This window comes from Equus quagga, chromosome 9 (genome assembly GCF_021613505.1).
Source record: "Equus quagga isolate Etosha38 chromosome 9, UCLA_HA_Equagga_1.0, whole genome shotgun sequence".
Classification (NCBI taxonomy): domain Eukaryota; kingdom Metazoa; phylum Chordata; class Mammalia; order Perissodactyla; family Equidae; genus Equus; species Equus quagga.
Window position 1 is genome coordinate 14,517,506 of NC_060275.1, and position 26,481 is coordinate 14,543,986.

General features: G+C 42.1%; 1 protein-coding gene across 6 annotated transcripts in view; it reads left to right on the forward strand.

The window, feature by feature from the left end:
• BCL2 (BCL2 apoptosis regulator) overlaps positions 1-26,481 on the forward strand; it is a 170,882-nt gene that overhangs the window by 40,910 nt on the left and 103,491 nt on the right. Inside the window, exon 3 of one of the 6 annotated variants that reach the window (XM_046671651.1) lies at positions 2,977-3,249. The exons of the other annotated variants lie outside the window; for them this stretch is intronic. Coding sequence (XP_046527607.1) covers positions 2,977-3,117 — 141 coding nt within the window. The 3' untranslated portion in view covers positions 3,118-3,249. Of the gene's footprint in view, positions 1-2,976; positions 3,250-26,481 lie in introns of those variants that run through there. 6 annotated transcript variants of the gene reach the window in all.

A 26,481-nucleotide genomic window follows, 5' to 3' on the forward strand; every position in this document is an offset into this window, starting at 1 on the left:
GGCTGTTTACATATGAAACTACTTAAGCAAATCCTTTATTTTTCAACAACAATGAAACTCCTTTAGTTATGAAACTCAGAGGTTACCCTCAAAGTGTGTTTAAGAAAAGAGTCAGGGCTATATCATATTCAGCACCAGAATAGAAAGGCAGACTCCAAGTTCTCTTCCATCCTGTGGCTCCTGATGGGTTTAGGGATGTCGAGGAGAAGGACAGTAAGGGTAGTTCCCTTGTAACTTGCCCTGCTTAGGTGAAGGTGTGGCAGGAGTTAAGGGCGTTATTATTGTTGGTGTGTGTGTGTTTTAGTGAAATCTAATGTTATTTAACGTGGCCTCAGTATCTCACTGGTCTTCAGGTCACTGAATCTTTGGCCATCAAAGATTATTTCCAGGTTTTTTGAGAAAAAAGATATTGGAGCAAAAGAGTGAATGTGTAGACCATAGTTGCTGAATCAGTTCTTCCTCCGGGACCACACACAGACTTAGGAAGGCAGAATCTGTTTCTGTTCTTAAGTGTGCTGGTGAACGAACGTTTGAGTCCTAAAATGTAGTAATAGCAAGACTATGCTCTTTCCAACTTGGGCATAGCTGGACTTCGAATTTTCTGTTTAAAAGTTTAAGCTTTATTTAGATTTACCAATTAGGCCGACAAATACCTGGATTCAGCCAAGCGCCTAAAAATTTCATTGTCTAGGGGAAGGTGGGGCCGGTGGCAGAAATCCCTGGGGGCTCCACATGGTGCAGTCACTCAGATGTGGCAGGTTGAAGAAAACTTTGTTGCTTCAAAAATAAAGGTGGGAAGAATTCAAATATTGACCTTTGTGGATATCCAGTGTGGGAAAAGCGTTATTTAAAATACCTTTACCAAAGGTTAACTGCCATGGTAGATGAGCGTAATCAAAGTTTACCGGGAAGTTCAGAAATCAGGGCATGAAATGATAGGCATGAAGGAATGGTTCAAATCTGTCCAAATCGGAAGATGGAGAGAAAAAATACGTTTCTTTCCTGGTCTTGAGGGAGATGGGAAATAAGAACAATGAGAGTTTCAAGAATGGGGACTGAGGATGTAGAGTATGAAAATGGCTTCTCAGATCACTTCTTAAAAAAGAAGTCCAGAGAATTCCCGAAAGTGGCTTTTTCCTCCTCTCAAATGTGTTTTTTTTCCTTCTTGAGGAAGAAATATCATCTCAGTAATCTTAGTTCTTCCTTTTATCCTCTCCTTACTACTCATTTGATCTGACATGCTTCTAAAACCAAGAAACAGAAAGCATCTTGATCAGGAAGGTCTGAAAAATACCGTCTGCTACCATTGCTGCGGGGTCCAGAAAACACAGTGTAGACAGAGCCTTGGAAGAGATGAGTCAAGCAAAAGGTTTGGGGGCGTCAGAGTTAGGGGGTGGCCACAGCCTTTGATCATAAACCATGGACGGTTAGAGCTGGAAGGAACCTCAGAGCCACCTTGTTCAACTCCCTCATTTCATAGATAAGCAAAATAAGGTCTACAGAGTTGAAGAGACCGCCAGAGGTTGAAAGGCTAATTGGTGGCTGAGCTAGCAATCTAAGGGCAGATTTTTGATGAGGAGCTTTCTGAAGTTCTTCAGATAGTGTCACATAACTGACACTGAGAGAATAGAAAGGCCTGGAAGGGGTTTTTTTGTTTTTTTCTTAATAGGCTGTTCTAATTCTTTATCATTATCAATTTACTTTGGTTTGCCTTTGACCTTCACGACCCCCGCTAGTGAGTATAAATTGTAGTTGTTAATTCACTTTCCTTGACATGTTTGTGTCTCTCTTTAAGGAGTTAGTAGGGTTTAGAAGGGAGAGTGTTTATTGGACATTGCACACCGCTACTCTGCGATTTAATCCAGAATGGCCTTGGAAATTCTTAGTGGGCTGACACAGTGTGGACCCTGGGCTCTGGTCTGCAAAAGTCTGCATGATGCATTCTCCACGTGCATTGGCTGATTGATTTTGCAGGAAAATCTAACGGAGAGAAAGCATTCTGACACCGGCATTAGTCTCATGCATCCAATTTAGACTCTACATTTTATCAATAAAATTTGTCACTTAAAAAGAACTATCCTTTCATAGAAAATGGACTTGATTTATATATATATATATATATATATATATATATATATATATATATCATTATGGAAATGTTGCTGCATACCCAAACCCTCCTAAAAGTTGGGAAGCTTATTTTTATTCGATCCCTGTCTTTCCCATGATTTTAGACTAGGTTGTAAACAAGCCATAATGCAAAGGGACTACCAAGAGACATACAACAGGAGCAGACTCAGAAATGGAAATTGAATTTATAGGCAGTGAGATAGGATAATTAGTTTTTATATTTAAAAATATCTTCAAACCAGAGGAGTCTGTTGTCTCAGATAGAGAATGGAATTGAGTTTGAATCCCAATACCTCAAATAACAATGTGGTGGAAATTGTCTGCTTTGTATAAAATATATGCATAAATCTGCTGTGTATCTGTGTATATATGTGTGTAATATATGTATACTTCTCAAACACATGAATTAAAGTGTTAAAGTCTAAAAATTCAGATTGCACAAATTGTTTATACTTATAATTCTTAGCCTTCAGTGTTGCTGATGCAGCTAAAGATAATCTGATTAGCCCACTATCTGCCTTTTCTCTTTGAATAGTTATTTGGAGTGTCAAAATCAAACAAAGAACTTTTCTGCTTTTTTGCATGGAGAGCAAGAACCGTATCTGATGTTTTGAAGTTTTATGTTTTTTATCCAAATGTTGTTCACTACAGAATGTACGTTTAAAACACCGTTACGTAGGTAAAACAGTAAAAGACCTGAGAATGTGAAGTGTCTGCTGATGTTAAATATGTGTATCTTCAACTTACCTTCTGTAATGACAATGTCTTAGCTACTAGTCTCTGTCATTCTGAATTGGCAGAAATCAGATCCTGGTTTTGGATTTTGAACAGATTTTTTTTTTTCAGGGTTGCATCATGACTTTGGGAGGGCATCCTTCTGAAATGGGCTGTCTCCCCAGGATGGGTCAATGGGGACAGAGGAAAATAGAATCTGTCAGCTGTGCTGAAGTCTCCCACATGTGGAGTCAGTCACTGGGTCTTTGCTGAGGGTTCAGCAGATGAAACTGCCACTGGTTGTGGCATCCTTGTTTCCACAGAGAAGAGGCTAAGAATGGGATGAACTTGTAAACAAGAGGAAACCATGCCTTCCTTCTCGCCTGGTTCTCTCTAGTCTGCCTTTAAGTAAAGAGAAGTCAGAAGCATGAACCCCTTGGTACCTGCTTGTGGATCACAGGAGGATTTCATCAACCCTGCGATCTTTGTCTCTTTCTCTGCTTCCTGTCATAAATCTGTTTCAAAGGAAAAAAAAATAGATGGTTGTTACAGCATAAACTTCCAGGTCAGTTCTTGTTACATCAGACTTCAAGATGCTATCCAAAACCTTTTTTTGAACAGAAACGCTGGCTTGGTTTGATATAACTGAGCCATTCATTGCCTGGGGATAGGAAATCTTTCTGTTGTAAAGAAGTGGCTGGTTGGTTGGTGTGTGGGTGTGTTTGTATATGTAGAAAGTGGGATGGGCCTTCGAATCACACTTGCCTTGTGGGGACTGAACACAGAAAACAGCAAGCCCCGATGCACCTGAAAACTAGAGAAAGTTGGAGAGAGGAGCTCGCCCGCGTTTTTAGAGCAATTTTCATTCACATACAAATTCTTTCAGTTGCTTGAAGTTTTCAATGTCAGATCAAGTTTTCTTTCTTGCACCCCCATACCTCACATGCTTGTTTGCCATCTGTTCATTTCCATTGCAAACTGCTCTTTATACAATGTTGCTCGGTGTTAATTAGAACATGTGTCTCTCTGTTATTCATGTGGGGAAGGGGTTAATGATGATTTATGTCCTTTTAATTGGTTTACCTCCAAACTGTTATATGTCATTTATTATTTTATAAGAACTTCCAGAGAACGGAAAGAGGAAGAGCACCTCCTTTTTATTCTCCATAGTTTTAATCATGTGGCTTTTTTAAAAACGACAATCTTGGCCTAAATATTTGGTATTTAAAAAATATGGCCTTTCAAGTTCTTATTGTCGTGATACACATGGGTGTGTATTTGCTGCTTACCAATGAGCAATTTATTATTCACATTTGTGAATTTATGTTAATTTATTTTTAAATAGGGTAACATGTTCACATGGTTCAAAATTCAGGAAGTTCCAAAAGATGTGCAGGGGAGAGTCTCTACCCTCTTACTGTGCCCAGACACAGGTTTCCTTCCTCAGAATCTGTGTTATCAGGGTCTTGTGGGTGTGTGTATATTTATACGTATGCATGCACGTATGTCTATATATGGGTGTATATATATATGTACGTGTACATACTTATCTTCCCCTTGTTGGTACACAGGGTAGCAAACGTACCTGATGTTCTGCATATGTGCTTTTTCATTTAAATATATTTTGGAATTCAGTGCATATCAGGAAGTTAAGAGCGAGCTTCCTTTTTCTTCGTTAAAGCTACATTGTGTTAATGTACTACGACTTATTAACTAGTCCCTTACTGATAGAAATTTAGGCTATTTCCACTTTTTTCTGGGACAGACAATGATGCAGTGAATAGCTTTGTACTACATTATTTTGCAGATCTATAGGAAAGAAATCTTAGAAATGGAATTGCTGCCACCAAAAGAGAATGCATTTGTCATTTGATTGATTCTGTCAAATTGTCCCCAACAGAAGTTGGCGGTTTACAGCTCCACCAGCAGTATGAATAGCCATACTATTAGTTTAGTCTTTTATCTTGTTTTGAGTGCTGTTGGTTGTAATGAACAATTTAAAGTAAAAGGTAAATACTTGTACTTAGATGTACACACATAAATTTCAAAGATGGAAACTTATTTGTGCATTTTCCCCTCTATCTCTTCAAAACATTAGTAAATTGTATCTGATTTCTAGTAAATTAGACAGCTAATTTATATATTGCTGCGTTACTAACAGTAAATATGCTGTAAATGTTGGAAGATACCTAATGTTCTCCTTTATATGATTACCAAAGGCATATTGCTGAGATCAGATTTCAACTGGAATTATTTTTCCAAATAACGCATTTCGAACAAATCTCATCAGGCTTTGATTTTTAAAGGTACATTACCTGATATCTTTTAAGATACAATATTTTAAATCAAACTCTGACACATGTCGCTTTTGAATAAAAGTACTCTATTCTAGAGAAATCACGTTTTGACAGACATAATGAAAAAAATGTTCTTTGGGATAAAAATGGCCACCTTCTTCTTGATATTTTTCTTTATGTTGACTTTTAGATGAAAATCGCTTGTGGCTATTTATAATGCCTGTGGCCTTGCTGTAATAACTGAATTCATCGAGATGATCAAAGGACCCCTATCAGAGAGTGTGGGCAGGGGGTCTGTTGTTTGGGTTAGGTCTCCCAGTCCATATTCCTTGCTTGCTCTCACAAGTCACATAAAATCTCTACAAGTGGGAAAATGCATTGTCCATTTCTTGGTAGACTGAACTTTCTATCTTACAGTTCAAAAAGGCAAGCCTATAATTTACAGAGTTAAAGACCGAATAGTAATCCAGGGCTTGCATGCCATTTTCTCTCCCCTGAGAGTCCCTAGCTGTGGTTTCTTCAGGAAAAGAAGTCGCTCCTTTGGCAAGTATGAAATCTGAAAAGTGAGCACCTGCTGCATTAGAACGTAGGGATTTCCCTTTGGGATAAATATACTCACCCTTGCAACAAATGTTGTGAATAGTATAATGGGAATATTTCTACTGTCCGGTCAGGAAATCAACCAGTCTCCAAAAATGAACTTGCCTTGAATGTTTAATGGCAGTTTTGAATTGTTGAAATATGCTACACTGTCATGAAGCCGATTTCAATGCTCCCTCAGATCTAGACTCACAAAATCAGAGCCAGAAGGAGATTTGGCGATGGTCCATCAGTAATCCCAACTTCACGAGTGAGGAAGCAGAAGCTGAGAGAAGTTTAGGATCATTTTAGTGAGTGAGTGAAGAATGAAACTGGAACTCTTGAGTCCTGGCCCCAGACTTCACCTGGCTACATTGTTCCAGAAATCTTGTTTAAATATGATTTTACTTTTACTAGAAAAATGTATGCTCTTTTAGACGTCAGGGTTAAAGTCTCTTAGTAAAACTCTTTGGTAGGTGGACTTAAATGGAGTTGTTTTTGCTGATAACCCTCAGCTGGAGAAAACCACAGAATGCCCTTTCTGAGAAACACCTAGACAGTGCACCTGTTGAGACAGGCACATGGAAAAATGTCTTCAAGGATACTTCCCATGGAGATGCACCTGCAGGGCAGTGACTCCTTTCTAGCGGCTTCTGCTGTCTGTGAAGAGAGATGCAGAAGGAGGGCAGGAATGTTGGAAAAAATAAAGACATGGCCACCAATTAGCTGGGACTGGTCAGAAATGGATCGCTTCATGGGAAGCATTTAAGGAAACCTCTTGTGAGGACTTTTATTCTATTTTTAGGAAGGAAGGAAGAGAGGGGGAAGAGAGAAAAGGAAGTAAGAATGAGAAAGGGAAAGAGAGAGACAGAGAGAGAAGGAGAGAGGGAAGGAGGGAGAGAGCATGAGTCTTACCTGCATCACAGGTAACATACCTTCTCAGTAGTCTCTTAATGAACCAAAGGGACCATTGCCATTTGGTGGCAGCTGCCTTAACTGTAGTTCAGAGTATTTAATTATTAAAAATCTTTAGTTTAGTCGCTCCCAAAGCTGTATTTCCAGCCCGAGCCCTTCATCCGAAGGTCAGACACCTACAGCTAACTATGGGACATTTTGAACCTCAACCAATCTGGGACTTAACCTATCACTCCCCTCCACCCCAACCAGCTCCTTTTTCTGAACTCCTTATCTCAGTGAGTTGCATCGTAGTCTTCCAAATTCGTCAAGTCAGAATTCTGGAATTGTCCCTGGTTCCATCTTCTCTCCCAGCCCAGCCCCCTCCAGCTCACAAGCCCAGTTGATTGCACCTCCTTTGTGTCTCCCAAATCCTTCCTCCCCCACGTGCCCTCAGCCACTGTTGTAGTTCACAACCTCATCCTTTCTTCCTTGAGTTGCTGCAAAAGCCTCCAAGTGGCCTCTCTGCCACCCAGTTTTTGCCTTTCTCCAACTTGTCTTCCAGACTGTTGCCAGAGAACTCTTTCTAGGAAAGCCTGTCCAATCATGGAATTCCCCTGCCTGCAATGCACCATTTGCTGCCTGTCTCCCACAGACAAACCGTCTTGACTGGTCCAGGCTCACTCCTTTAGCCACACCTCTTGCCATTCCCCATCCCCACAGACTACCCTCCAGCCACTGCCGGCTGCCTTCAGGTGGACCAGCGCATTTCCCTACACTCTGACCTTTACACTTGCTTTTCCTTCTGAGCAGTTGGTCCTGTTTTCCTCTCCTTCCCTCTTTCTTGTCTAATTCCTATGATCTTTCTGATCTCAGCTTAGATGGCATTTATTTAACAAAAGCCTGTGTACATTTACTGTGTGCCAGGCGCTGGTCTGAGGGCTTTACATATATTCATTCATTTACTCCCCAAAACCTCAGGAGGAAGGAAGGATTATTATCCCCATTTCTTGGAGGAGGAAACTGAGACCTGGTTGAGTGACTGGTGAAGTAGTTTCTCTCACTAACCCGCTGGCTGCAAGGCTGGGCAAGAAGCCAGCTCTCGCCACTATTTGGCTCTTGATTTGGATTCGTATGTGGTGTGTGTCTATACAGATATATGTATGTATCCATTCACATATGCGTGTGGGTGTGTATAAAATTAACTTTTTGAGTAAATAATATAAGCACATATTATTAAATATGAAAGATACAAAGTATACAATGACAAGGAAGTCTTCCTCCTACCCTTGTATCCCACTCACGTCTCCCTGGAAGCAACTACTGCTACCAGTCTCTTATGGATCTTTCCACGAGGAGCATACAGGTAGATATGTATACACTGTATAATTTTGTTTTTACATTTGTGATAGCATGTTCTGCTTGCCATTTTTAATTTGCTTTGTTTGCTTTGTAATATTCCTTGGGGCTTGTTCCATATCAACAGATTAAGAGCTTCCTCTTCTCTTTTATGGTTAAATAATAGGCCATCGTGGGGATATACCATAATTTATTTAATCGGTCTCCTTTTGTTGAATATTTAGATTGCTCTCAAACTTTGCTGGTACAAACATTGCTGCAAAGATTGGCTTTCCATAGGCATCATTTTGCACACATATGTGTTTATCTGCAGGATAAAATCCTGGATTTGGAATTTTGGGTCAGAGGGGAAGAACATTTATAATTTTGATGGATAGTGCCAGATTGTCTTCCTAGTGGATGTATCCATTTATTCTCTCATTAGTAATTTATGAGAGTGCCTCTCTCCTCATCCGCTCACCATCGCGTGTGTAATAAAACATTTTGATGTTCACCAATCTTAATCCTTTTAGTCTGCATTTCTCTTATGAGTAAAGTTTAGTACCTTTTAATGTGTTTGTGAACTCTTTTGATTTTCTTTGATATTAGCTGACTGTTCATTTGGCTTTGTTGACTCTTATTGATTTATAAGCATTCCCTATGTATTAATGAAATTAGCCTTTGTCTATGATTTATGCTCCAAATAGTTCTCTGGTTTGTCATTTGTCTTTTGTCTTCGTTTATGGTGTATTTTTCCCAGGCAGAGAATTTTTATTTTCACGTAATCAGATTTATCATTTTTTTCTTTTATAGCCTCTGGGGTTTGAGTCATGGTGAGACTGGCCTGCCCCACGCCTAGATTATAAAATGCTCCTCCATGTGCATGCATGTATGGGTAAAGTTGTTTCAGGGAGAGAATCAATCAAGTATAATAGCTCGGAAAACAGATTCTGGAGTTGAACCGACCTAACTTTTAGCCCTGGTTTCATCTCTATTTCTATAACCTTGGATGTTTAAGTGGGTTATTAATATCTACATCCTAGGTTTACTGTGAAGATCAAATACGAGAACAGAGGAAAATGTCTTCTGTTTAATTACTGATAGCTGCCTTTATTGTGTTATTATTTCTCTCCAAGTTCAATAACAGTTGCAGGAGGACAGAAGCCCTTTCTTCTCTTCCTTTTGCATCCCTCTTGCCATCATCCCTGCCCCCCCACCCCCAACCTTAGGACAGTGCTCTGCTGGAAACGCATGAGTGCTCATTTTGATTGCTTCACTGTTTGTTTTGACTTGAGAGGGAAAGGCCTGGAGTTCTGGCTGGAGCCACCTGGAGTGCCACAGGTGCTTCTCCACGGAGTCCTCACTTGCCAGGCATCTGTTCTTCCAGCCCCTCGAGCACCGTGGCGCCTTGCCGGATCTTGAAGCTTTGTTTCTTTCCATGGGTCATCAGCGAGAGTCCGTGCTCTTGCCTTTGAACCACCCTGCAGCCCCCTGCTCTGTAGGTCCCCTCGCATCTGTGCCTTCCGCTCTGTGGACGTCTTCCTGTGGTCATGTCAACAGTCTCCTCATCTCCCATTGCTGTATCTCTGCGGGCTGGTGCCTTTCCTTGTTCACATTCTGAGGGGACTTGAAACACTGTACTCCACACAGTAGGTGCCCAGTAAAAACTGTGACCAAATGAGTAGGGAGAAGTAAGAGGTTTGGGGTGTAGATACTGATTGTAAGAGACGTAAATCACTTGACTTGGTCGCCTTTCCCTTCAGCCATATGGGAAGGGCTAATCCAAAGTAGTAAGTTTTTAGTGGATGATCACCCTAAAAATTTCCATTGTCAGCTTCTGTTAATATTTACTAAAATTTTAGTTAGTTATCATAAATGTTAACTCCAGAATGTTTAGTGTTATGTAAGATAGCAGCGCTTTAGAGGAACAGCTGAGAATTAGGCCTTAATTTCCTGACTCATCTCTGCCGCACCCTTTAATTCTCCTTTGCCTCCTTAAATATTTCCTTTCTACGCTAAATTTTAACAGTAACTCCTTGACATTCCAGTGGTAGGAGATGCAGTGAAGCAGTAAGCTCATCTCATGTTTAAATTCGCCACTGTCCTTACCGTTAATAAAAAAATGCTTGGAGCACAAGTGTTGAGTTTTAGAGTGGGGTGTATCCGATGTGAATCATGAGTAACCCGAAGCCTGCCAGTACAGTGCCAGGGAGGGAGTTTAAGGGCAGAGGCGCGGGACACATTATGAGGGAGAAAACAACAGAGGAAATAAGACATCTTACTATTTTGTTAAATTTAACATGAGCCCCTACTGTGGGCGAAGTGCTGTAGGGGATACAAAGATGAGTAAGTCACAACTCCCGAGCTCAAAGGCAGGACCTGCTGTACGTTGAGCACTTTTCTTGTATTTTTTACATTTGACGTTTGCAACCGTTGTAAAAAATGGGCATCTTTATTCCAGTTTCGTGGGGGAGGAAGTTGAGTTGAGGAGAAGTTGACGCTGATGCCATAGTGATTGTGGAGGTAGGATGAAGATGGTGAACCTCGTGTCAGAGCCCAGGGTGTGTGGCCATATTGCATTGCCTTCCAGGAGCTGACAGTCCAGGAAAGAGGAGAGGGTGATGAGCAGCACTGTGACTGTTTTCAGTGAAAAAGTAAAAACAATGACATAAAAATAAGAGAAACATACTGATAGCCTTGAGTTTTCTTTCTGGTTGGGGTTTTGTTTCTAAGTTCACTCTGGTAAACAGTCAAGAGAGAAAGGTCAGTCATCAACCATCCTGCTCCCCCAGCCCCGACCTTGATAAAAGAAGCCTTCTGACCACCTGACTCACCTGCAGGTAACAAAACAGGTTTCAAAATATGTAATAAAGGAGCACTGCTTGTTCCTTTCTGGCAGCAATCCCGGTGGAAGTAAATCTAGCATTGCCTGGAGCCCTGGGCCCAAGGGGTTAATTTAAAAAAATACTTGAGGTTCCTGAGTTCCCATGGCATGCTACTAGAATGTTCTGGAGCTTTAAAAACTCTTAGCCCTCATTTCCCCCCACCCCCTACCTATTCCACATATTTGGGGATGGGTCGGCTCACCATCCACACTGGATGCACTAAATGTTGACATTCACTGTGAGCACAGAGTTTTCTTGGAAGGAATTCAGTCCTTCTGAGAAAGATTTCAGTTATCTGCTCTCTTGCTTCCAGCAGTAGCTTCTTTACCCCAACTTGAAATCTTGCTGTATTCCTAAGTGTTTTGAAAACAAAATGTGGAGTGAGAGAATTCCTGCTTTGTGAATATTGGATCACTTCGTTCCCTGGCACAACAATCTCTCCTTTGTATTAAACATCTGAGAACAGAAGTTCTAAATAACATTTTTATATTCTCTGTTGATATGAGCTCTTTATTTTGGGACAACAGTTTGGGGCTTGTTCCTCTGTCAAGTTCTGATGTACTTTCCCCTTCTTCAATGACAAGGATGCTCTGGACCCACAGCCTGGAATTGCACTTGTGTGATGGTGATGGGTGGTGCCTGCCCCCTGGGACTTTCTTGTTGGGTCTCTCCTGTCTCCAGTGAGTGGCCCATGTCATGGTGGGATGGCCGGCTGATCAGCACAAAGGCACCTAATCCACTGGCCTGACAGTGATCTGAGACGCTGAGCTAGCCAGCTACAAAGAGACCAGATGGGCAGACAGACCGAAATAGCCACTTCTCCTCTCCTTCCTGGAAATGCACCAGCGCTGCTCTCGAGGTCTAAGGAAGCCTAATTTGGTCAAAAAACCAGCACTTACTCAGAACAGGAGGTTGAGTGGTGACTCTGGCATGAGGGTGCCCAAGAATGTTTATATTTCTGTGTAAGTTTCAAAGCTATCCCTTTTTAGTATTCATTTGACACATACACGGGAGTTGTCCTATGTGAGGCGAGGCTGGCCTGCATGGCTCCCTTGTAGTTACTTCAAGGAGCACGTTGGCTCTGGTGTTTTATCATTTTGGGTCAGAGTTACGTTTCTTGCTGCTCATTCCTTAAGTGGATATTTATTTTGTGCTTCTTGTGGGCCAAGCACAGTGCTGGTTTTCTCCGTGACGGCCTTGTTCCTGACAGGAACGGTGGGGATGGTGGTGGTGTTCTCTCCCTGGAGGAAGGAGGGGCGATGTTTGGTCTCATGCACACCCCAGTGCTGGTCCTTGGTGTGGCCAGGAGAGCACCTTGGAAGTTGGTGCACCAACGGGAAACTCTAGGAGCCTTAAGCACTGGGATGGACTGGATTCTTTCAAAGTGGAAGAACATTCTACCGCTTCCATTTAACCTTTCCTTGCAAACTAAAATGGGAAAACCACTCTCTGAACAGACAAGCTCAAGTGATAATAAAAAATACCCTCTACAAGGCCGCCTGACAGTACCTGCATTAGTCAGTCAGTGTTTGGATAAGAACAAGCCCCTTGAGGCGGAATGAAGCCCTTCTCCGGACCTTAATTGATTTTTGTGTTCGTTCTGCTTCTTTTAATTCTTTCTGGAAAAGTGATTTGTAGTGCAGACTGGCTTTACGTGCTAGAGGCACTGTATTATATAATACGGCTCTTATCACAAGATCATTTCTACTTGTTTTGTCTTTTTGTTTTCTGATCCAGCTCATGTTTATTTTTCTTTTTCATTTTATTTCTTCTTGTTTACACCGTTATTGTTCCTCTTATTCCTCCCACTTCATCAACCCGCATCATCTGCCAGGGGAATGGGAGGGGAGAGGGGCGCTTGGTCCATTCTTGTTTTTTTTTGTTTTTTTGTTTTTTTTTCTTTTTTTTAAAATCAGTTGGCTGGGCATCTTCAGAAATACTCACGTTTTCCCTAGTGAGTGGATTACATAATGTGGAGCCTTATTCATTATAGATCTGACCCCTAACTTGACCCTCTGGGTTATGTTCCTTCCTAAGGATTAAGGAACTGTCCTGCCCTGGTTGTCTCTTTGGAATCTGTGCCGTCGTCCACCCCTGCTGACCAAGGAGAGCCTAGCTCGTGAACAGGGCAGCTGGTGGCAGAGGTACTGTTGTGTAAGAAAGTTCTGTACAATGATAGCTACTGAAGTCCCTTTTGGTAATAAGAGGTTGTGAAGCCCGCAGTCATGTGCCTCTTAAACAATTTACATAATAAATCGAGAACTTGGAGCTCCAAAGGTATTGGCACGTTTTCACTGATGTTGCTACAGAACCCTGCCTGTGTCCTCATATGATCCCTTGCTCTGTGTGTGTGCGTGCATGTGTGTGTATGTATGGAATGAGAAAAATGAGGTAGTCCATTGTTACGTACTATAGAGAAGGACTTGTTAGGCTTACAGTGTAACTAAAAAGACAGAATTTGTTTACAGCAGTATTAACGTGACCAAGAACCAACTAGATGAGAAGTAGCCAGGCATGATCAAAGCACATCTAATATATCAGGTTTCTGGAACATTTGAATCTCAGGGTTTGGTCTTCATCATGATATGTTGAGACAAGCAAGAAAGGAGAAAAGACCAGCTGTGGAGGACGATAACTGAGACAGTTAGAAAGCAGATGTGTGCGCTAGAATGTAATCAGTTCTAAATGGATCCACACTCTTCTGTCTTCGGGGCCAGAGGGAGAGTTCCTTGAAAGGTCACGTAACAAAAATTGTGCCATTCTGTTCTTCCTGTTCACTATAGATTCACACGTGCAGTGGCTTTGTGGATTGTGACTTGATTTCTCCTGGGCACAATTCACACTTGTCTTTGAAAGTCTATTCCAGGTGACCTTGCCACCTGCAACACGGAAGGGAAGACACTTGCTGAGTCTGGATGTCTGATAGCCACGTGGGGAGGGAGGGTGACCCCTGGGTGGCTCTGAGGTGTTAGCCATGGAAACTGAAAGCTGGGGTGAAAAGAAAAGCAATCTGTTCCCCTTGGGCAATGCCTTGACTGCAGTCAGGATTCTCCTCCTGATAACACGCTGCCCCTTTGTTCTGCTTCCTGTGTGCTCCTCCTGTGATCACTATGAGACGTTTCTTTCACAGTTTTCATCCACCTGGCGTGGCTTCAGCGCCAACAAATGGCAAGGTGCTCCCCAGCTGCCCGGGGGAGCCGCACACAGACAGACCAGAGCGTAGGCTCCTTAGTGCACACACCGTATTCATCTTCTGCATTCTTTTTCTCTCTCCTGGGTGTGCTAGGAACACTAACACGCTGCCCTGCTCTTTCTATGATGGGGGCTGGTGCCCTTGCACTAGGTTCCACAGTCATCAATAGGCCTGTTCATGTGGGAGGTGACAGCACATTTTGCCACAACATTACAGGCTGCTGGGCTCAATGTGAGCATTCTTCTCGGAATGAGCCAAGGGCATGGGACTTCTTATGGCCGGGAAAGTCACAGCCCACACCACAGATCGAAGACACTTGATCCAGGCCTCGGGGGAGCACTTAGCATCTCTCTTTGTGGGTTAAATAAAATTTGATGAGCAAACATGTGTGATTAAACTCTATTGTGAGGTTTTCTGATAATGTATAACCTAATCTCTGAAATCTTGGTCAGGCATTGTTTTGCATGTTAATCTGCAAAGGAAGCCGGTGACAAGCTCTGTGATGTTCTCTTGTTTTCACTGTAGTTGATTTGTAATCATCCAAGTCGGTAGGGAAAATTACCATCATCAATGATACAAACTCACAAAAAGTCCAAAAATACTTTGTGTTTGATTTTGAGATGTGGACAGCAGGCATGTGGGCACCCATGTGCCCAGCCATTCAGCCACTGTGTGTCCTGGCTTAACTCCCTCACTGCTTGGCTCCGGCTCTCCCTGAAAACAGACGGGACAGTGTCCAGGGAGCGTCCACGGAAAGGGAGGAGCTGAGGCGGGGGGACCGGCGGAGAAGGTGGTCATCAGTCCTCAGAGGATAGCATCGGCTGTGGAGAAAGCTGACCAAGTTTGGCTCTGATGACATCCTGTGGATATTTTATTTATCCTTTTTTAAGATCAAAATAACACATGTGTGTGGTTAAAAAGCCAAATAGTATAGAAGGCATTTAATAAAAAATAATGGCCCCTCTGCTGCTCCTCTCCTGCCTTACGCCCACTTCCCAGAGACAACACCTTTTAACCTCCCACCCTTTATGAAGTTCTTTTGGTGATTACCTTCGTATCTTTAAATAATATTTGTGTACCATTTGCTGGTGTCCTAGGGCAGCTTTAACAAAGGCCCACAAACTGGGTGCTTAAAGCAATAGCACCGTATTATCTCACAGTTCTGGAGACTGGAAGTCCAAAATCAAGGTGCTGGCATGGCCATGCTCTCTCTGAAGGCTCCAGGGAAGAAGGTCTCCTTGCCTCTTCCAACTTCTGGGGGTGGGGTCCATCCCTGGCCTGGGCTTGCAGCAGCATCTCTCCAGTCTCTGCTTCTGTCGCCACATGCCGCTCTCCCTGTGTGTTCTGTCTTCACCTGGTGTTTCCCTCTTTTTATGAGGGCATCAGTCATTGGATTAGGGCCCACCCCAATGACCTCATCTTAACTAGATTACTCTGCAAAGTCTCTATTTCCAAAAAAGTCACATTCACAGGTACCAGAGTTGGGACTTGAACATATCTTTTAGGGGGACACAATTTAACCCCTAACACCACCCTTTCTCAATTTATAAACATTTGGCTTCATTGACTTCGTTCTAGGATAAAAGAGGTTTCTTTCCCGTATTCAACCGCATCTCTCCCTGAGCATCTTCCCTCCATGGTTCTGTCACTCTTCTCGGTCCCTTCCCCTGAAGGACATTGCTTACATTTCAAACAAAGTCTTAAAACTTCTTTTCTTATCCTATTAACCATAGAGAGCTTCACCTAATTGCCCGTTAAAAACACGAGAACATTGCATCTTCTGACTCCCCTCCCCTCTCCTACCTCCCAGCCTCTGTCGAGTAGTGCTAAAGTCAGTAACACCTGGGTTCTTTTTGGTTAACTGAATGGTTGAGTCCTCTGCCATCTGTCCTCTGACTCAGAATCGATATTTGTCTATAGCTCCTATAGATGGGATCTACGTGTGGAAAATCAGTAAACAGTGTTTTCATTCTTTATTATTATGACAATGTCTGCTGGATTATATTGCCTTTGTATGCCCTCTGGATTTTAATTAAAATGCTTTTTACCATTTGAAGAATGACAATATAATGTATGTTTGCATAGAACTTTAGAATCTACATTGCATTTGATTTTAGATGGCAGCAGGCTTTTCGAGTTGAGTTGGAAACTGTGTTTGTACAGCTTGAAATCCTTTTGCATCACGTATTAAAATGAGGCGTTGTGTCTTTTTAGGAAACATTTGATCACATGAAATAATACCCATGTCGGTCTTTACTCTTATGAGTTTTTAACAGCAGGTAACTTCTGGATTTCAAAAACTCTATTTTTTTTTTTTCCTTTTTTTTTAATTTAAGGACCAATATGGAGGTGCTAACTTCTTATTTTGCCAAGTTGAGATATTAAGAAATCAGTTACTATTTACTCTTACTGGTAAAATAAAGAACATTTAACCCTAAGAAAGTAGGAAGGACCTTAATCTCAGAATAAATTACACTATTTTAAAATGGAATGAATTTAACTTAAAGAGAAAAACTTGTTCTCTTCCCTATCTTCTCCCATTTCGTGTAGGCTAGTGAAAACAGTCTGGATGGAGGGTGTCCTGGACCAACCTTGTTTACTGGACATGTGTTTGGTTAAATGGATGTTGAGCATAACTGTTAATCCCTCCACTTATTCTCTGGCTGGTTAAGGTGCTTCATTAGAGTCCAGTATGGAGATGCTCAAGACCAGGGGGCAGGCTCTGAGTGGGATTGGTCACCCTATTTTGTGACCTCTAGCTATAAAGAGACCCCTATCCCCAACTATATACCCCTAGCTCAGGCCAAGTGAGTCAGCTCATATATTTGGGTGTTGGGCATGAGAGGAATTTAAGATCCATCACCTTTGCATATGTAGCCCTGGAGTCAATCACGCCTTCACCCTGTCTTAGTTTCTTTTTCTGTAAAGTGGTCACAAAACAGTATCTGCCCATATATATTCTACCAGGGTCATTTTGTAACTGAGGCGATATACCTGACAAACTGAAGCATTCAACAGATGCACGATGACAGCGTTTTTATAGTATTCTCAAAATCAACTAAATCTAAAACAGAATGAGATCACTGACTATATTTGTCCCATCAAATATCCTTGATTAATTAACCATCTGGTTAAGATCGTTCTCTCCTTAAAGCCCTTGTGTATCAGGATATCACCATTACTGAGTTTTAGTACCTTCCTTTGCCACGTTGAATTGAATTTAGTTTTCAGAATGTTAATATTTTTAATATGATGTTTTGTGAAATCCCTCCAAATAAGAACAGAATGAATTCCTTGCCTTCTTTCTGGTAAGAAATGTTGGTGTGTGTGCCTGTAACCACCCGCAGACAATTGTAATGGTGGGAACGTAGGGCACATGGCGCTCTCCTAGGACCACGCAGGTTAAGGCCTTAATTAGGTGATCTTCACAACATGCCTGAGAGGCAGTTAGACATTGTCTTCCCACATTTTTACACGGGGGAGATGCAAGCAGGCCAAAGTTAAGAAGCAAGTAGCCCAAGTTTACTCAGCAAGTCAGCTGCAAGGTGAGAAAAGGAAGTCCAGTTTCTAAAAACCACATCGTCTATCCTGGCTAGTAAATGGCATCTCCCTGAGTCCCTATTCTGGACTTCCGGGATTCACACTAGACCATTTCATTGTTTGAAGAACTGAAGAGTTGAATGAATCAAATGCGGCTTTCCAATTAGAAGCACAGAGAGTTGTGTCCGTCGAGGTTTCGGTGCTCTGTGAAATGCAGGTAGAGATGGCTGTTGTGCTCCTGGGGCACAGTCTAGTCCCCAGAGAGGAGAAAGGGGTCTCTCAACCCGCAACATCACCGAGTTTGGTCTGTTTATGAGATGTAATGGTCTGGACTGAGCTGCCCACACTGCTGTCCCGTTCCATTGGTGACCAGTGCCATACTACGGAAAAGATCGAGCTGTAATTTCTGGAGCTGGAAAAGGTGACCAGTGCTGGCCTTACACGGCTGTAGCTCTGCGTCACTTAGCTCTTTTGGACCTCAGCTGTGCCATCAGTAAAATGGAAAAATGCTGTTAACTGCCTGAAGGCAGGAGATCAGACCAGACCTTCCCAGGGTATGTACTTTGATTCTTTTCAACACCCTTAAGAGGAATCGGACTTGCAGTCAATATGCTCTTTAGGTCTACACACTCAACAGCTGAGGTCCCCAACCCGAGGACCAGATCCAGGTACAGGCACTTCCCACACCTATAGCTTTGCATTCTGCTCCTCTGCATTTCTTCTCTGCCCGTGTTCCACATGACCTTTGGAAGACCTCGTGCCTCACTGTCTTTTTGTTCCCATCCAATGGTTTTTGCTGAGGTGCAGCAAACTCATTACCTGTGTGCTGTCAGGATGATGCCTTGTGGCAATCCACCTGCAGATACGATCTTCATTTGAATTACAATCTAATACTCCGTATGAAGAATGGGGACAGTCAACTCAAAGGTTTGGACCACTACATATTGCATCTTTTGCATAACCCATGTTTGGAATCTATGTATTGATGTACAAACATTTTGAAGTTTCAAGTAACATTGGACTATGAAAAAATCGGCATCGATAATCGTGATCCCAATTATGAGGAGTACTCATCGAAAGAAGATCAGATTCAGTGTGAGCACATTTTAGTTTTTGTCCAGTCGTGTTGTACATGGTAATTGTTGTAAAGCAGAAAAACCACCAGGCATCCCTTTATCTCCCAAGCAAACATTCTAAATAGTCGGGAGTTTGCTGTACATAAAAGGAAGCTTTCTCTCGTGCCGAAGCTTGCCAAACAAATCATGACTCCTAAAAGGAAAATCCAAAGAAAGGACAACTTAAACATGCTTTCAGTGGGTGGAAGATAAACACTAACTTTATATATATTTCAAGAACGTAAAAGACACAGGTGGGAAATGAATCCTCCTCGATAAGAAAGAAATGCTTAGCAGGGTGGAAAAAGAAGAAAACAGTCAGCAGATTTTGGAACTGTGCAAGTCCAGACAGTTTCTTTCTTTCCTTTTTTTTTTTTTTTCTGGTTAGCTGCTCATAGCCACAAATATGTATATTATTTCCTTCTTGCCCACAATTATACTAAGAATCATCTTTCTAATATACTGGGGAATCCCAAATAAAAATCTCATTTTCCTGAAAACAGACAAGTCTTTAACTCTAGCAATTAAATTATTCAATTATTCATATCCAGAATGTAAAAGAAATAATCAAATTGTCATAATAGAGGTCTCTATATCCACCTCAAATAGTTTTCTCTCCAAAATTAGACTGTGAATGGCTGATGTTCTTAGGGAGGGGTTTGCGCTCTCTCTGATGTTTTGAAATAGCCCCAGGTGCCTCCTCCATGAGGTCCTCCAGGGCTTGGGCAGCCCCACTTAGGCGATATGGCAGTGGGACCACAGGATATTTTAACCCTTTCCTGAATATTGAAATGCATTCTTATATGGGAAATGACTATTAACTACTTGGACTATACCTCTCAGCCAAGCACGTCAGAACAGCAAACCCGGCCACCTTCGTTATTGGTCAGTATCTCAGGTCTTAGCAGCATGGACCTGAGCCAACTCTGCCCTTTTCCCCCTGGTTCTCGATGCTTCCTTTTCCTCATCTGCAAAGTGCCAGTTGTCATAGCATCTTCCTTACAGTGTTGTCATGAGTTAATAGCAGTCAGGTTCTGAGAGCAGTGCCTGGCAAGCAGTAAACACTATGTAAGCATCAGCTATTATTATTTTTCACAATGAGGGAAACAAGGGACAAATCCAAACTGTGTTCTTCCCAGGGGTAATTCTGTTTACCATTAAAATGTGTTTTTGTTTATAGAGTTGGTATGTGTTGTCTGTGCAATCACTTAAAAAAAAATCAGATCTGAAATAGCAGATGCTAGGAAGCTCCTTGTTTTACCTCTTCTTTTTTCTCCTTAATTTCTGCCTGCTGCCTATTCTATTCTAGTCCACGATCTGACAGATTTCCCTATGCAGATTTCTCTATGCAGAACCTATGCCGAACTGACGCTATCCGGTTTACTTGGATGTGGGAGGAAGTAAAATACTACTTTTTATAGGAGCTCTCCCACTAAGAGGAGGACATATGCAGAAAGTGAATAAATAAGGGGAGTTTGGGATGTTAATGAAGCAAGTGATAAAGTCAAGTAGGTGTTGTCAATTCACTTGAAAGTAAATTTTCTTTTGATGAACCATGACACAATTGATCAAGGTTTAACAAGTTCTGTTTCCTTGTAAATGTTCCCTTCTTCGTTATATCTAATAGTGAGGGAAGATCTCATTGATGTCTTTTTTGAGGTATTAGGAAAATTATCATTACTCATATTTGAGGACTAAAAGTGGTAGAGACATAAATTCACCCTCATAATTTATTTTTGTTTCCTTTTTTTTTTTTTTTGGTTATTTATTTATTTATTTATTTGAGGAAGATTAGCCCTGAGCGTTCCACATATAAAGCAGAGGAAGATGGGCACAGAGGTTAGCTCAGGGCCCATCTTCCTCAGCAAAAAGAGGAGGATTGGCAGCGGATGTTAGCTCAGGGCTGATCCTCCTCGAAATAAAAAAAGACTAATTCAACTAGTAAGTGGGAAAAAAATCACTTACTAGTGTTCAAAATGTCTCAAAAATGCAAATAAAGAAGTTTGGATTTTTAAATTTGGATTACTGAGAGATGAATATGAAAAAGAATGCTCTTATAGTTTATCAATTGATTATCTGGGGAAAGTTTCCTTTCCCCATTAAGACTATAGCAGTTTTGAATAGTATATGTTTTTGTACATAAAATGAAAATATACTACCACCATACCGTCATCATCATCATACTAACTGGACTTATGCCCATGAGAGATTTCACAAAACATAACCGACGTGAATCAACACTTGACCAGAGAAACCAATAAATTCTAACATTAAATGGTCATGCAGCGGGCCGGCCCCATGGTCGAGTGGTTAAGTTGCCACGCTCTGCTTCCACAGCCCAGGGTTTCACCAGTTCGGATCCTGGGCGTGGACATGGCACCGCTCATCAGGCCATGCTGAGGCAGTGTCCCACATAGCACAACCAGAGGCGCTCACAACTAGAGTATACAGCTATGTGCTGGGGGGCTTTGGGGAGGAGGAGAGGAAGAAGAAGAAAAGAAGATTGGCAACAGACGTTAGCTCAGGTGCCAATCTTTAAAAAAAAGTTCTTCTGTTAAAAAAAATATGATCAGGCAAAACTTTGCAAATATACTATATGTGATATTCAATAACAGCAGAATTCAGTTCTCATTACTTGATTAACTTGATTCAATTTTTGGTTGAATCAAAAACTGATTTCAAACTTCAATTTCAGTTTTTCAGTTAAAAATTTTAATTTCATTACTAGTGAATTAAAACATTCGCTATCTTGTTCACATTCACAAATGATAGAATTTTTGATGGAAAACAAAGGCTCACTTTGTGTCCTTCCTTACGGCAGTGGCAATGGTCTCTGCCACTAATTTCAGATATGCAAATTCCTGGTTTAATATGTAATTCGACATGCGTCCGTTGAAGGCCTCTTTGTTGAGGGAGTAGAATACACTGCAGGAGTATGTGTTTTGGAGTCAGACTGTTCTTGGCTCAAATCCTGGCACAGCTACTTGCTTGCTGTGTGGCCTGGAGCTTCCTTGTCTTTCAAATGCCGACCTGCAGAGCTGTCTGAGTTCAGGGGGAGGATGTAGGTGCGAGTGGGTGGCGTTCAGTGGGTGCTCTGGTGGCTTCCCTTCTCGTTCCTTCCCTCCTCTTCCCCACCGGGGGCCGCCTGTTGTAATCCCTGCCACAGTGTGGATGTGGGAACAGAGCATAAGTGCTTGAAACCACCCTTGCCTTTAGGGAACCAAACATATTGTTCTATGACAACTTAGGCCCCTCCCTTCACTTTGGGGGCCTTGGTTAACAACTCTGTTAAATTTGGGGGTTGACATTTAGTTTATGATTATTTCTTAGAGCACTTCCAGATCTGACCTTCTGTGAGTCTATGATATTATGAAGCAATAGGTTAAAGAATAGGAGACTAACAACAGGGTGTTAAATGGGCAGATCCACCACAATCATGTATCAGGAAGGAAGAATCAATTGGACTTAACGACAGATGAGATATGATTAGACATGAATCAGAAATTCCTCTAGGGTGGCGATCCTCACTGTGTCCTCTACAAAACAGCAGTTTCTCAGGATGATAATAGGGATTAATTGAGAAAAGGTTTCCGAAAATCGTTTAGGAAATGCTGACTTGAACAGATTTCTTTCCTGCAGGACTTCTCAGAATCTTTAATACACTCCTATGCATTATGATTCTGAAATGGGGACTGTAGTAATAGTCTGAAGCATTTCCAAAACGAATTTCATCATGGAATGAGAATTACTTTGCACCCAAGTAGCATCTTTCAGGACTAGTATTTCGTGGGAGGTATTTTGCAAAGCGCTGCTCTATGATTTTGAACCGTGGAGAATATGGATAGGATATGGATGCTATTGACTCAACCCACTCAGTATGCTGAGTGTTGACACTTAGAAGGCCTGTGGAAGCCAGAGCTGAATGACATCCAATCTTTGCAACAAGTCTGGTGGCATGGCTTCAGGTGTGGCATTATCTATAAGGCTGAGAGGAGGGGTGCCCTGGGAAGACGATATCCCAGCAGCTTATTAGTGCGGAATCACTTGAGACAGTACTCTGTGAATGAAGAGTCCTGATGTCTGCCTTGGGTGTGTTTTTCTCTGTCTCTAGTCTCTAAAGCTCTTATGATGGTATTTGCATCCTGTTCACTTCAGAGAAATTCTGAAGATCAAATGAACGTGCGGTGCCCAACCTCAGGTGGTTGGAATTAAACCAGTTGGAAGTTTGCTTTAGGAGCTGATTTTACAAAATTGATTCTGAGCTTTGCTTTTGAGTACAGTTGGCCCTCTGCGTCTGCAGATCCGAACCCGCGGATACGGAGGACTGACCATATTCATTGGACCACGCCATTTCATATGAGGGACTTGAGCATCCCTGGATTTGGGTGTCCACAGACATTCGTGGAGTCAGTCCCGTGGATACGGAGGGACAAATGTACAGTCATTTCACCACCACTTTGACACTCGGCTCTAAAGTCAAAATACAACCTAAGGAGAGGAGCCTGAAAAAACAAACTACACACATAAACCACCTGCTTCTTTATGCGGGACGTGGTCTTTAAATGCCGGTTGAAGCTGATGGCATAATCTGTGTTTTTATTTCTTATTGATGAAATTTGAGCTAGAGGCCTCATGGCAGATTTTACTGGCACAAACCTTTTCTTCTCACCAGTCAGATCTGTGGACTATTTCGCCACTGGAGTTTTCTGCCTGTTAGGCCTTAGGAAACATTTTGGCAGGTTGCGCTGTTATTTTGCTCGTGTTGTGAGTAGCATTTCTCTGACCTTTAGTTATTTACTGAAACAGTCCGGCCTGTTTTCTTTTAAGAGAAGCGTGAAATGAAGGGGAGTCCGTCAGCACAGGCTGACTTCGGTATCAGAAGACCCACGCTGCTTGGCTCCAAGTATACTTTTAAAGTTAAGGGGTCATTGCCTCCTTCTTTCTTATTCTCACGATTCTAAGGGGTCTTTTGGGGGAGTTTTTTTTTTCCTTCTCACTAAAGCAGATACGTGTAAGGTTAGTCATTTATTTGAAGCACTCACCACATCTAAAAACACAACCCGCTAAGAGTTTTCTTCTGACATGTTGAGCATGGAGGGTTGTTTGAAGCCTCTCCTGTTTTGAACAGTGATGTGACGTGTTCCAGGGGAAGACAGTTCTAGACTAGTGACTTGGTGACCAGGCAGCCCTCACGCCTGACCTCCCATGACCCTTGTGAGTCTACACACGGTACGTGATGACATCATTCAGGATGCTCGCAGAGTCTCCCTTCTCTCTGCCCACCTGTGGCCACCTGGTGCTCGTCTGCCTCTGGCCCTGGTGGAGGACCCCCATTCATTGCAGGCTGATTTACAAGGGTAAAGGAAGTATCGAGATCCCATTACGTCTTTGGAGATGAGAAAATGAGTATTTAGATACACATTTGTTCCTCTGTCCCCATCTGTCTACTTACCTACTACTGGTCTCTCTTTACCTCAGAAAGAAAATGCACCAGGAGTCATGTCTTTTCGTCAGGATCCCTGTAGCTCTTGAACTCAGCTGCTTGTGTTCAAGACGCCACTCAAATTTGTCATATTTACTCTCTTAGCCAAACATAAAATAACCTTGACGTACAGAAACCAGCCTGAATGATTGTTAATGAAGGTTCTGTGTCATTTCATAATGATCTGTATGTTTGAAAATTGCCTTAGTCTAATAACAGGCCATTGCTTTGGAGATGTTTCATTCATTTCTTTAGTCATTCAGTCAACAAATACTCACCGCACTGTCCTCAGTGTTGGGGAGACACTGGTGAGCAGAAGGATCAAGCTGCTCATGGAGCTCATATGTGAATGCAGAGATATGGATGATAAACAGGGAAACCAAAGAGTAAGGTGGTGGTAGGCCACAAACAGGATAATGCCGAATAACTGGGGAGGGGGCAGACGAGTTTGCATGGGAGTGTCAGAGGAGATGGTGCTTTGGCCCCAGGGTGAGGAGGAGCCATAAGAAGTCCTAGGGATACTTTTGGAGTCAGAAGGAAAAGCAAAATCTAGGACTGAGTTAGATTCCCCTCTCCTCGCCGTTCCTCTTCTAATGACCTCATGTATATGTTTGCCACTTGGGGCTACGACCTTATCCCTCTTTAAACCTCTGCATCATTGGGAACACCCATGAAACAACAAAAAGATGCTGTCTGACTAGAATGCTGGCTGTAATGCAGGACAGGGGTGAGTCCAGTGTGAACCTTTCAGAAACCATTTATCCCTCCACAACCCTCTCCATAGCTCTCTTGTTCAGAGAGGCCACACTGTACAAATCAGAAGATAAGTTGACTTCATTTCTTAGAGAAAGGTCATAGGAAATACTTTACAATACTGTAAGTAGAAAAAGCAGTAGCATAAAGCTTCACATACACTTAGGCGAAGTTGGGCAAGCTGCTGCCAGGCAAGCACTAACTTTCTCATGGCACTTCTTAAATTTTTATTTTGCAATAAATATGAACTCACAGGAAGCTGCAAAAATAGAACAGAGAGGTCCCATGTACCCTTCATCTAGCTTCCCCTAATTGTAGCATCTTGCATAACTATAGTGTATAGTATAATGTGTATGGTATATACATTATCAACAGCAGGAAATTGACGTTAGCATTATCTCCAGACCTGACTCAAATTTCATCAGTTTTTACAAACACTCATTTGTGTGTGTGCGTGTGCGTGTACTTTACCCCATGTCTAGATTCCTGTAACCACCACCGCCATCAGGATACAGAACTATTCCATCATCACCAAGAAACCCCCTTGTCTCTTGGCACTTTCGTGCTTGAGAAATAGCAGCAGATGCTATCCTGTTTCTTGTCTGGATCCTATTCTGTATGAATCTGTACTAAGGTTGGATAAGTCTCTGAAATCTGTTGCTTGGTTTGGCTGCCATGGAATCTGCATAATTAACTTAGAAATGGAGATCCTTGGTCTGACTTGTCTGAAGAGCATCTACAAGCCCAGAACAAAAAATCATAGGTTTGGATAACTAGCCCTGACCTCGTCATGGGAGCCCATCAGTAGATACCTGATGGATTTAAGAGGCTAACACAGTCATGGGACCTCAGTAGTTTACTTCTAAGAACAAAACCCTTTCTGATGCCACATAACTTTAGGGACCTAAACTTTATGGGGCTTTTACTAGAATATTCTTGAAGATGGCCGAGGAAGCAAACACACCAGTAATGGGTTAACAGGTTACCTGATGAGTGGGTGCATTCCTTATAGAAAAGAGAACAAGTTATAGAGAAACGCCCCTTAGTGTGTGGAGGGAAGAAACCTGTAGGACGTGCAGTTAGCAGTAAGAGCTTGAGGTGGGGGCTGAAAGGGAAAGAGCTATAAACAGATTGAGAGAGAGACAACGGATTTAAGGGAAAACATCTGTCTGCTGCATCTGACATCCAAAAGCTGCATCTGTGGCCTAGGACCAGTCTTGTGATGCTTAAAAAAGGAATGCGAAGGGGCCCAAAGCAGGCTCTGAAAGTTTCTTTTTTTCCTCGAGATTTTCTGTTTGCTTTGCCCAGAATGCTGCCAGAGACTGATGAAATAAACTCATGTGGTCCTGTTTCTTGAGGCTGGAGTAGCATTCCTTGGAAGCTATCTTTAGAATGATTGATTTAAAAAGACATTTTACCTGTATTGTTCTAGACACACTAGAGGAGCCCATTTACTTTTTGTTAAACAAAACCTCTGGATATCTCGAGATGGGCTATTCAAAGATTTCATATCTCAAGTAGACGTTTTGGTTGTTAAAGAAGTTGGAAACCAGAAGAAAGG